This window comes from Musa acuminata, chromosome BXJ1-7, assembly GCF_036884655.1.
Source record: "Musa acuminata AAA Group cultivar baxijiao chromosome BXJ1-7, Cavendish_Baxijiao_AAA, whole genome shotgun sequence".
NCBI lineage: Eukaryota > Viridiplantae > Streptophyta > Magnoliopsida > Zingiberales > Musaceae > Musa > Musa acuminata.
Window position 1 is genome coordinate 5,548,287 of NC_088333.1, and position 12,524 is coordinate 5,560,810.

Here is a 12,524-nt window from a genome sequence, read left to right on the forward strand (position 1 = left end):
AAACAGCATGACACTAAGACACTTTACTTCTCATAGAATAGATACTACAGGAGGACCAGCATGTTGAAAGTTAAGCCTCTAATGGAACTTTTAGTAGTGTCGTTGTTGGATGAGGAAGTGGTTAGATTAATCTATTATGATGTGAGAAGACATGGTGTATGTGTTTTGCTTGCAGGTTGTTGCTTTTTGATGTAGGATACACTCTAGTGGTAAAAGCAGACAACTTTTGGAGGACTCACTTGCGTTTGCTAAAAGTCCTGCTATTCTCAGTGTCTCAATTTTGGACACATTGCAGGTGTAAACTAAGAGAGAGTGAAAGAAGAGAAGCTTGTACCATGAGGCCTTTGTATAGGCTCTAGGGTGGTACAAAAAGGGCAACTATATTACAATTGATGGAGAAAAATCAGCCATGACTGAGCGAAAAATCATCTCTTGACTCTCTGGATTGAGAGAATTATTCACATTAATATCCCCCCTCAAACTTGAGCTGGTATTGTAAAGCAACCATCGGAGCCAAAAGTTGTGGTATCAGCTATGGCACAATATGCAGCCTCAGTGCTAAATTGAGTACCAGATTTGCCTTTTGCGACACCAACAAATGAGATTCTCCAAGAAAAAAAGAAATCAATACCTATTAGTAGACATATTATGTGTTTGATCACCTATTCAACCAGCAATAGGATATGCTTGCAGCTCTGAATGAGAATTGAATGAACAATGTTAGTCACAAAAGAAAGTGCCTTTGATATATCTCAAAATATGGAGGACTGCAGCAATATGTATAGAACGATATATAACATATATTGGCTGACAAGATGAACTGCATATCAGATCTCTGGAAGATAAACATGATTGCCAACTAACTAACAATGAAGTGTATGTAGGAACATGAAGCGGCTGTCCACCAGTAGCATGAAGTTTGGAATAACATTAAGAAGAAAATCAACAGTCTATCAACCAGTCAATCCAACCTTGGATAAGAGATTTGATGCATAATTTGTTTGAGAAAGATAACATTCAGCAGAACCTATTGAACTACGTAGGGAGAAGATATAGAGCTATCACACGAAGGAAGAGTAGGACAAGGCAAAACAATCTATGTTTCACTCAAAAACTTTTATATGTTTTATGACTCGGTTTATATAGTCCCCATAGATATATGACATTCATTACATTTAATATGAATCACTCTTTTCCAAGAGACTCTTTCAGGAACCAATAATCAATTTGGTTTATCCTTTTATAGGTCTTTAATGTATTTCACTTCTTGATACAATGAACATCTTTATGATACATTGACAAGTTTAATTCTAATATTCTCCCCTCCTTAAACTTGTTTCATCTCCAAGTTTAAAGGGAGAGAATGTTGAAACTAAACTTATCAAGGTATGTTCATTGTATCAAGAGATGAAATACATTAAAGACCTATAGAAAGATAAATCAAATTGACTATTGGTTCTTGAAAGAATTTTTGAAAAATAGTGATTCATATTAAATATAATGAATGTAATATATCTTTGGGCACTGTATAAACCTCATGTGTTGGGTCATGAAACAAATAAGAGAGTTTTGGCCAGCATAACATTGTATTTCATATTAGAATTTCTTCCACGGCTTCGGCCACATCCTCAACCATAACCTCGGTCTCTTTGGCTAGAATTTTTTCCGTCACCTTTATTGTTTTGAGATTCTTGATTGGTTTAATTTCTGCCACCTTTTCCTTCTTGTCCATGACCTCTTCCTCTTTGAGATTTTGATTCACTTTTATTTTCAAGAGGAAGCTTGGTTTGTAATGCATGCTTTATAGATTTTCTTCTCCTCTTTTTGTAAGCCTTTGTCATAAACTTGAAAAGAACCCTTGTTTTAATGATATTTGTTCTAAATTTTTTGAATCTTCAATCGCTATAACAATAAAATCAAACTTTGGATCTAGATATCTTAGTATTTTTTCTACTACTCTTTGATCACTTATTTGTTTATCATTTTATCTCATTTAATAAACAATAGAAGTGATTTTTGAGAAGTAATCAAAAATAGATTCAGAAGTACCTTACTGTAATTTTTTTAACTTAGCTCATAAAAATTGTAGATGAAGCTTTTACCTTATTCACACCACTGAATGTTTTCTTAAACATTTCCTAAGCCTCTTTTGAATTATTTGTTGGAGAGATGATCTCAAACATTATAGCATCAAGCCTTTGGTAAATTGTGAACAAAGCTTTTTTTCCCTTCTTCCTTGGGTTATTTTCTTGTTTTTGCATTCGTTGGTCCTTCTTTTACTGCACTTGGTTCAACAAATTCATCTTGTACAAACTCTTATACATCTTGGGAGCCTAGAGGAACCTTCATTTGGATGCATCATATATCATAATTTTCTTTTGTCACTCTAGGGATTTGGAGTTGGATGGTGCTTGAGAAAGAGGCTATAGCTTAACCTGAGCTCTAATACTAAATGTTGAACTATGTAGGGAGAAGAGATAGAATTATCATACAAAGAAAGAGTAGAACAAGACAAAATAATCTATGTTTCACTCAAAAACTCTCTATATGTTTCATGACCTAACACATTGAGTTTATATAGTTCATATAGATACATTACATTCATTATATTTAACATGAATTACTTTTTTCCAAGAGACTCTTTCAAAAATCAATGGTAAATTTGGTTTATCCTTCTATAAGCCTTTAATGTATTCCACTTCTTGATACAATGAACATCTTTATGATACCTTGACAAGTTTAATTCCAACAGAATCAGATAAAACTTCAAACTGAAGAAAGTGACCAAAGGGACCAAGGGTCTTTGGATTAGTGCCTTCTGAAAGATCACTCTGGATGAAGATCTTATCATGAACATAAAGTAACAAAAGAATGGTGCATGTGGAAGTTTGGTCAATGAACAATGCAGGGTCATTTGCATTAGAGAGGAAGCCAACTAATTTATAGTGGAGCTAAAGTTTGAAAACTAAGCATTAGAAGCTTGTCTGAGTCCACAAAGAGCACAACAAATTCTTCAAAATTTATATGGTGTACGGGTGGATGCAAGAGGAGAATGCTTATAGACTTCTTCAAAAAGATCACCATGCACAAAGGCATTTCTAAAATCAATATGGAGTGGTGGTCAGTGGCACAATATAGCGACAGTTGTGAAAGCTCTTAACTAGGTTTATCATGCTACTAGGAAAATCTTTCCTCATAGTCAATTCCATAACCATGTGTAAATTCTTTAGCAACCATAGTGGACTTATGTCGCTCAATTGACCCTAGTCTTCATTTTGTAGACCCACTTACACATTATTAGGAGAATTATCTTCAGTAAATCAACTGGTTCCCTAGTCTGAGTTTTGATAAGAGCCTCTAGTTCTTTTATCGTAGTTAACTGCCAAAGAGAGCTTAAAAAAAGAATCACAGAAAATGTGAGGTTCATGAAAGGATGCAATGGTGGAATAGCAGCGATAGTCACATAGGTAAACAAGAAGATGTGTTACTTGAGTGGGACACTAGGTCAAGATGTCTGGATTGTAGTTTAGTTTGAGTGTATGCTTCTAAAGAGATCATGGTGGAGAAGAAACCATCAATGGACAAGAGTGATGGGGAGACTATTGTAATCACCAGTTCTTGATTTATAGGACAATTCATTAGAAGAATACTAAAGGATGACAAGGCATTGTTAAAGACTAGTGAAGATTGGTTTGTGCCCCGAAAATGTGGTATCCTAGAGATGCATAGTCTTTTACAAATGGGGTCATAGCATCCTTAACCGTTATGCTCAAGTTCGCGAAACAAGAAACAACAAAGTCAAATTTTAGGTTCATGTTTGATATGCTCATTGGATTGATGATGAAGAAAAGGGCACAACCAAACATACGAAAAAGATTATAATTGGGAGGATTATCATAAACATATGAGAATTTAGTTGTGATAGATGTGACTTCATAGTGGTGAGATGAATGAGTTGCAAGTACAACATCCGAGATACTGAAATTCATTGTCAGTTTGCGAGTTTCTTTAGATATAAGTTCAACTATAGCAGAATCCATAGTAGGAGTATGACCCAAGAAACCAATCCAGATTGATGCAAAGTCGTCGTTAGCATAAACCCATTAAGAATTGCTAAGCCACATGCTATGACGATGTTTCAGATATAATAGAGCATCATCAGCATAAATCCATTTGGTTTCAGGCATGACCAATTGATTCCAAAATACAAGAATTTTTTGGTAATTCATGTTTTTTTAAAAATAAATCATGTTTTTTTTTTCAAAATAAATCATGTATCTTACTTACTCAAAATTGATGGCAATAGATATGATCATTGAAGTTTTCTTTTGAGAAAAAGAAAACTTTCATTAGATATTCAGACATTCAGAAAACATAGAAAAAGGCAGGACATGCCAATCAAAAGTGTCCCTCCAGAAACCTGTTCCTGCCAATTCTAGTTTGATTCCAAATCGGCTAAAAAGGAAAAAAATATAAACACAAATGAGTTCTAGCACTTCAAACTTGAAGTATAATGCCCTGGGTTTGAATCTTGGTGTAACCTTTTTTTTTTTTTGTATTAATAAGAATTGGTGGTTCGGAACCAGAACAAAAACCAAAACTGCTTGGAACCCGGTCCAGTCTGGTTCCGGTTTCAGTTTTATTTTCCACAGAATCGGAACTGATAGGGGTAAAAATGGCAATCAGTCTCAGGACAATGTCAGTTGCTCCAGATGACATCACGCACCTCGGAATTGATCAGAACACTGACCGAGGCACATTAATATCCTGCAAAAGCCCAGCCCCTCATGCCATGCCAACACTAGTGTCAAACGCTACCAGGAGTGCGATCCTGCTCCCTGCTAGTAGTCCTACACGCCACCTTCACTATAAAAACCCTTGCATGCCAAGGGAGAAAGGGGACGCTTCTACACAGAAAAAACTCCCTTCCACATCATCTAACTTGATCGTCGGAGGGGTCGGGTCGAGCACCCCGACCCGACCTTTGTGCAGGTGCGAAGCCTTCGGAGATCCCCGTCTTCGGAGATTCAGCGGGCTCGAGGAGCGCCCCCACGGAGATCCCCGCCTTCCGGACCCGAACCGAGCCGCGACGGCCCCGAGGCCACGGCTTAAACAGGTGCAGACCGCATCAGGAACCGCCAATTCTGGAACCATGATCAGGTCTAGCTCTAAGAAGACAATGATGGAGGTGATGGATATTGGAGATTCATTAGATATTTTTGTAATAATAACTGGTATCCCATACATTAAGATGGTAACATTAAAATCCTGAAGGTGTTTGTTGTCCTTTATGTTTAGTTTTACCTTTTCCCCAGTGACAATGCCATGTTTTTCGCTCCTTGAGAAAATTTTTCATAGATTGAGGCCAACAATGATGGTTGTTTCTTTGAAGGTTGATAGGAACAGGATGAGAAGCATCTGCCTGGGCCATTGGTTGGAATGACATCAAGTCATAGGATGTCAACTGGCAGTGGTGAAGAAAAGAAGATTTCACTGGAAAACTTCACCATGGACATTGCTGAGAAAAATAGAAATTCTAGGCCTTAGAAGGTGGCTTTGATACCAAGTAAGAGAAAGAGGAAAAAGAGGAGGATCTGTATGTTCATTTTCTCCCACACTTTACTGTACAATGCAAGATATTTATATAGGCTTTAGGGAGGCAAAATCTGTAATCATTTATACATATGATGGAGAAAAATCAGCTCTTTATTGAGGAAAAATCATCTTGATTCTCTGGATTGAGAATCTGCACATCAGTATCAGATACTATTTGATCACTATAACTTTGTTGGCTTTACAGGAAAATATAAAGATGGCATTAAGTCCAATTAAAGATCAATTCCTTGGATCCTTCGAACTTTTGGGTGCAATCAAAATAGAAGAATCGAAGAGATGAGAATTTAAAAATGGATGTTTGATTATTATTCTAGACTTGTTAGAGAATTTGTAATACCTAACTGTTACATATTTTATCATTTTCTTATTTTTTACTTGATTTTATATTTTTAAATATTCATTGTTAGTCAAAACACCTTACTGTTAAATGGTTGATCTTGATTATCTCAATTTGTTGTTGAACAATTGACCCTATCAATCTCCATCCTGACTCTCTATATCTTATGCCACAGTGTTTACACGTTCTAAATTCTGTTCCATTTTAAGTATCTTTTGTGCCTTAACGTAGTGAAATAATTTGATGATGCATCATATTATTACAGATGACTCAGCTTCTTATATTGCAAAGATAAAGGGGAGAATACCAAAATTTTGGAGTTTCTGCTCAAATTTAATTTTCATGCAAATATATGTAAATAATTCACAAAATTTTACAAAATGCAGGTACACTGCTTAAGTTATTGGCGGAAATCTGATGACCATAAAAACATGTTTTGACCTGATTTCCATGTTTATTTATTTATTTTTTAATATACAGGTGATATGCCCACCAGTTTGCATGTTATATCAGGTTTCTTTTACACTTGAATTTCCATGCAAATTTTTGAGAATATTTCATTCTATTATTTTCATGCTTAGCTTTGGTTATTTTATGGTCAACCATTTATCTTTCTAAAGGATTATAAATGGTCTGTGTAGCTTATTGTGGAAGGCTGTTAATTTATGCCATGTTTGTATGACATACTTATCCTAGACGAATCTTCTGATACCTTCGTGATAACTTGCCATACTGTCTCAATTCTCCATTTAACCACTATCAATTTTGGGAGTTGCATGTCACAACCAATTTTCTCAACCAATTCATTCATTAAGATAGTATTTGATTCTGAAGGACACCATTGCTGGATGGCAAGCAAAATAATGAACGTTTAAACTATTGGCATCACTTGTACAGGAAATCCAACATTTCATGCTATCAATATATAATGCAGAATATTGAGTAAATTTTGATAGGTGAAGAAGACTTCTATCTCCTTTTCTATGTTTAATGTAATCACTTTGCAAGGTGAGCCAAAGATAAAAAATCTTGTCCTCAATCTCTTATTAATTTGGTTTTATTCTTCGAGTTGCAGAGAGCAAAGGCTCTGGCACAGAAATTATTGCAAACCATTGTTCAGCAAAAATATCTTTGCCGAATTGCTGTCACTTTTTTCTCTAGGTATGAACATTGTCAAGCCTTATTATCATTTCTTCTGACCGTGGCATTTGGATCAGCTCTGTATCCAGTAAGTAGTTCAACCAATAATTAGATGGTTGGACAGTCACCTTCATCTCTTATATACTTTTGGTCCATATTTATGTGGCCTTCTTTATGCACTTATGTTAAGTCATATCTAGCTAGCAGTGGATTGGGTGTAAGGAGAACTTTGATACTTTATTCCACATCTTGAAAGGCAAACTACAGCTGCAGAGATCAATTGACAAGTCCATGGAACAATGATAAAGACATTTGATCAAGGAAAGTCGTGGCACATAGAAAAGTTTTATATTTGTTTTAGACTTATTTTTCCCTTCAATTCATGAAGTTTATTTATTTTGTAATTTGTAAACAAAAGGTTAGCAACCATCAGTTTGCTTTAAAATGATGGCATGCCTAAATTGCAGCCAATGAATTTTTTATATTTGTTGAGGCAACTTTATTTGTAACTACTGTGACATCTTTTCTGCTGAAAGTGACCTTTAAGCAAGAAAAACATTTTCATATTTTATAAAACGATTATTCATAGAAAATAAATGCTTCAAGACAGGTGTTTCATTGAGCTTGTCTAGTTATGGGATGATCCAGTCAACTCTCCCGGTAAGCAGGAAGACTGTGTATGGCATGATCTATGTAAACTTAATAAGTGATGCTTCTTGGTACTGCTAAAAATTGTATTCCTGTGATTCAGATGCTCATTGCTGAAAATTTAACCTCTCTGTTGTGTGCACATGAACACAGGTGGTTGAGAAGCACCATTAGGAGTTTGAATCTTTATATGGTAATGGCATCTCTTTATCTGAACAATTGTTGAAAATTACTTGGGGAAAATAGGTCATCATCCTAATATTTCTGGAGATTATAAATGCAACTGTGTGCTCTTTGAAGTGGTATGTACAGTAATTGTTGATGACTGACAGCTTTGTATTCTAAGAATTCTGCAGCAACAAAAATTCTATCCAGATTACTGCCAACCAGTCTTGTACAGCTTATTATTGACAGGAGCACTGGTGGATCTGACATGGGCCCATGACCTCTATCCAATCGGCAAACAGGTAGGTGAGGAGAGGTGAGGTGAGGTAAGGAAACTAATAAAGTACTGTTTGATGTGCTATAGGCATTGGGGTAGGTGCTATTCTTCCGTAATGTACCCAGTGACCAAGTTTGGTGGGGAGTCCATCCGGATATTGGAGGATTATGCTCTCTCAGAATCCCTCATTTCATGGATGCACATTGGTTATAAAATTATCATCAGGCATTGGAAAGACCACATCCTTAAAATAATTATGAATATATGGTACAGTAGCATGTAATTGTAAACCTCGTAAACAATGTCACTATCCATTGTAGCAGTTTTTATTCCTATTGACTTGATCTTGACTAAGCTAGCAGGAGGGTTCACAAAAAAGAAGTGTAATTGTTCTTTGCTAGTTGGGAGCCCAATATGTTGTGACTGGAGATTCATTATGACATAACAGCCGGTATTCTTTATCTTTTGTAGTCCTCTCACATCCTTAGTTTAGCTGTAAATGCTTCTCAACAGCAAGGAGCAGCAGCTTTTGGAGACAGAAAATTAAGGGGGGAGGAGGAAGAAAAAGGCAAAAGGGGGAAGGAGCAGCTTGTGACGCCTTTTCTTTTAGGAAGGATAAATACTTATTAGGAACCTTATCAAAAGGCTAAAAGGCTGCTTGTCGATGCCCACAAGCATGACTACATGCTTATTGGGAAGTGTTAAACTCATGATGGTCATTGTCTTTATTACCCCACCCACAAGCATTCAACTAGGGTTACCAGAAAAATTGTAGCTAAGATTTTCCTATGATGGCTCTCACAAAATTGTAATGATCCATAACCCACACCAATCATTTATTTGTTGGTATGCGGTGCTTAAATCCTTTATGATGCTGCGTAAATAAAAAAGCATAGACAGCAATTTCAATGTGTAAAAAGTCATAGGAGGCGATGCATATTAGTTAAAAGGAGGGGGCAACGCTCTTAAAAGAATGGAATGTATGTAATAGGGAGGTTTTAGCAGATGTTGATGATGGCGGTAGCGCACGCGCCGGGAACATTGATTCCCTTTCGGTGAAGCTACGTACTGCCCCGAGAAAGAAATCTATCATCCCACATCGTGACACCTTTCTTTCCCCCTGTCTGCTACCACATTTTCCTTTTACTGCCCTCCCTAATCTATTAGTCCACTACTAATCTCCAGTGGACGAGAGAGCTACGGATTTGCCAACACTTGCCGTGTCCTCTTCCTCGTAAATGTTTGTGCGGGGAGAGAGAGGTCGCAAACGCCAGCAGCAAATCAGATGAACGCCCCCATCAATTGTTAGATTCTAGTGTGTGTCCATTTACAATAATAAAAAGCAAGAATGGGGACTACATAAGCCCACCCCCCCTCCCCCCACGAGCTTTGTGATCGCCCTCAATCTTCCTGTATCATTCCTGCTCTTTTCCTTGCTCTCTCCTTTAAAAGCTAAGCTTGGAGTGAGTATAAAGCAAGAAGGCGGAAGAAGCTAATAGACGACGAGTGCTACTATTACTTGTCGACGTAGTTGTAAGGAGGAAGAGGACGAAGAAGTAGAAGAAGATGATCACGTTGGGAGACTTCTACAATGTGATGACGGCGGTGGTGCCGCTGTACGTGGCGATGATCCTGGCTTACGGGTCGGTGAAGTGGTGGAAGATCTTCACGCCGTTGCAGTGCTCCGGCATCAACCGCTTCGTGGCGCTGTTCGCGGTGCCGCTGCTCTCCTTCCACTTCATCTCCGGGAACAACCCCTACACCATGAACCTCCGATTCATCGCCGCCGACACGCTGCAGAAGCTGATGGTGCTGGCGGCGCTCACCGCCTGGGGCTGCCTCAGCCGCCGTGGCCGCCTCGACTGGACCATCACTACCTTCTCCCTCTCCACCCTCCCCAACACCCTGGTGATGGGCATCCCCCTCCTCCGGGGCATGTACGGCGAAGTCTCCCACAGCCTCATGGTCCAGATCGTCGTCCTCCAGTGTATCATCTGGTACACCCTCATGCTCTTCCTCTTCGAGTACCGCGCCGCCAAGCTTCTCATCGCCGAGCAGTTCCCCGACACCGCCGGGGCCATCGCCTCCATCAGCGTCGACTCCGACGTCGTCTCGCTCGACGGGCGCGAGATGCTGGAGACGGAGACGCAGATCAAGGAGGACGGCAAGCTGCATGTGACCGTCCGGCGATCGAACGCTTCGCGGTCGGACATCCACTCCAGGCGGTCGCTCGGCTTCTCGGCCACCACCCCTCGCCCCTCCAACCTCACCAACGCCGAGATCTATTCGCTGCAGTCGTCGCGGAACCCCACGCCGAGAGGCTCCAGCTTCAACCACAACGACTTCTACAACATGGTGGGCAGGAGCTCCAATTTCGGCGCTGCCGACGTCTACGGCATCCGAGGGGCGGCGGCGACGACGCCCAGACCATCCAACTTCGAGGAGGAGCACGGCGCCGGCAATACTGCGTCCGCCAAGCCCCGGTTCCAGTACCAATTGCCAGTGACCACGACCGCAGCAGCTCCGCACTACCCGGCTCCAAACCCAGCCGTGTTCGCTCCGACAGCGACGGCGGCTCCGAAGACGATGGGACCTAAAAGGGCCAACGGACAAGCTCATCTGCTGAAATCGGAGGACGGTGGGGCGAAGGATCTGCACATGTTCGTGTGGAGCTCCAGCGCGTCTCCGGTCTCCGAAGCGTTCGGTAACAGCAAGGAGTACGGTTTGCCGGCGACCGAAGCTTCCGGCTTAAAAGAAGTCAGAATGGAAGTTTCTCCGGGCAAAGGTAGGCACTCTCTGTTCTGTGCTATTTGCTGTTTGGCGTCGAGCTTCGTTCGATGAATTTGATTTGGTTCACAGTGGACGGATGGAAGGACGGCAGGGACGACTATTTAGAGCGGGAGGAGTTCAGCTTTGCGAACAAGGCAACCATGGACAAAGAGGGTGCTCAGCAGGAGGGAGACGAGAAAGCCAACAATGAGGCCAACAAGGGAGGGCTCAGAGAAGTGAAAGCCATGCCGCCGACGAGCGTGATGACCAGGCTGATCCTGATCATGGTGTGGAGGAAGCTGATCCGCAACCCCAACACCTACTCCAGCTTGATCGGCCTCATCTGGTCCCTCGTCTGCTTCAGGTAAAAAAAACCTTCGTCGATCGACAGGAAGGACTCGGCATCCAATCTTATCATCGTCTTTTGCTTGTGGACGTGCTACTGCAGATGGAACTTTCAGATGCCCGCGATCGTACTGCGTTCCATCTCCATACTGTCGGACGCCGGCCTAGGCATGGCCATGTTCAGCCTCGGTAAGAAGACATGCGTCTTTTGCTTGTGCGTATATGCGCTTCACATTTACTGATGTGTTTTGACTTGTCGGGGTGGGGGGGATGGATCAGGTCTGTTCATGGCCTTGCAGCCAAGGATCATAGCATGTGGGAACAAGGCAGCAGCTTTTGCTATGGCGGTGAGGTTCCTAACAGGCCCCGCTGTCATGGCTGCCGCTTCTCTTGTCGTCGGTCTTCGTGGTGTCCTCTTGCACATCGCCATTGTACAGGTACGTGCAAGAATCTTCTCCATCCCATCCAATCCTTTCCTTTTGCCTTGCACTCTCTGTATCTATTTCTTACCTCGGTGATGGTGTCATGGACATGGGCAGGCAGCACTGCCCCAAGGCATCGTTCCCTTCGTATTCGCAAAGGAGTACAATGTACATCCGGACATTCTCAGCACAGCGTGAGTACAGCTGCTGATCTGCGTTGGTTCCTTTTTCTTCTGCCGCTGACTCGATGCACGTACGTTTCCAGGGTGATATTTGGGATGCTAATCGCCTTGCCTATAACCCTGGTGTACTACATCCTAATGGGCATCTGAAGCAGACAGGAGTGGCCTAAGCTTGACCTCACCCCGCAGCAGTGGAAGAAGGCAGTGCGACGGGCAAACCGGCGAGGATCAAAAGGAGGGGGGAGAAGCAACCAAAACCTGCAAAAAGGGAACTCCACTAAACGCATCAACTTTTGCTGTAAAATGGTGTGCCAGAAGCCTTTTTCTTTTTACCCTTCTCCTTCCTTCCTTCCTTCCTTCTTCTCTTCTTTTCAGTAAGCCCTTCTTTGTTTCTTGGTAAGTACATCCCTGTAAACAGTATGGGAAGAATTGGAACACAATGGATGTCCTAATCACTCTTCTATCTCAGCTCAGTGTGTGTGGTGTGGGGCTTTTGATGCGATGTGTGGGAAGATGGTGGCGTAAAGCTGAATTGTTTACCATCCATTAGTCCCCCATTGCCGGTGTTGACGTCGACCTCTTTGGCATATGCGATGACAGCCTTCCGCTGGAACGCAAGCGTA

At 41.0% G+C, this 12,524-nt stretch overlaps 1 protein-coding gene across 1 annotated transcript; it reads left to right on the forward strand.

The window, feature by feature from the left end:
• Positions 1–9,579: 9,579 nt before the first annotated feature.
• On the forward strand, positions 9,580–12,369 carry LOC135678424 (probable auxin efflux carrier component 1c). The gene is made up of 6 exons (XM_065191234.1): positions 9,580–10,968; positions 11,043–11,316; positions 11,401–11,486; positions 11,577–11,734; positions 11,837–11,913; positions 11,985–12,369. Exons 1-6 carry the CDS (start codon positions 9,750–9,752, stop codon positions 12,049–12,051), a joined length of 1,881 nt encoding a protein of 626 aa, XP_065047306.1. The 5' UTR covers positions 9,580–9,749; the 3' UTR covers positions 12,052–12,369.
• The last annotated feature ends 155 nt before the right edge of the window (positions 12,370–12,524 follow it).

Excerpts from the sequence above, each read along its gene's own strand:
- LOC135678424 (XM_065191234.1), top strand. The coding sequence starts at position 9,750 with ATGATCACGTTGGGAGACTTCTACAATGTGATGACGGCGGTGGTGCCG. Across the intron at positions 11,487-11,576 it reads CATGGCCATGTTCAGCCTCG|GTCTGTTCATGGCCTTGCAG; the intron begins GTAAGAAGACAT and ends GGGATGGATCAG. Across the intron at positions 11,735-11,836 it reads TGCACATCGCCATTGTACAG|GCAGCACTGCCCCAAGGCAT; the intron begins GTACGTGCAAGA and ends GGACATGGGCAG.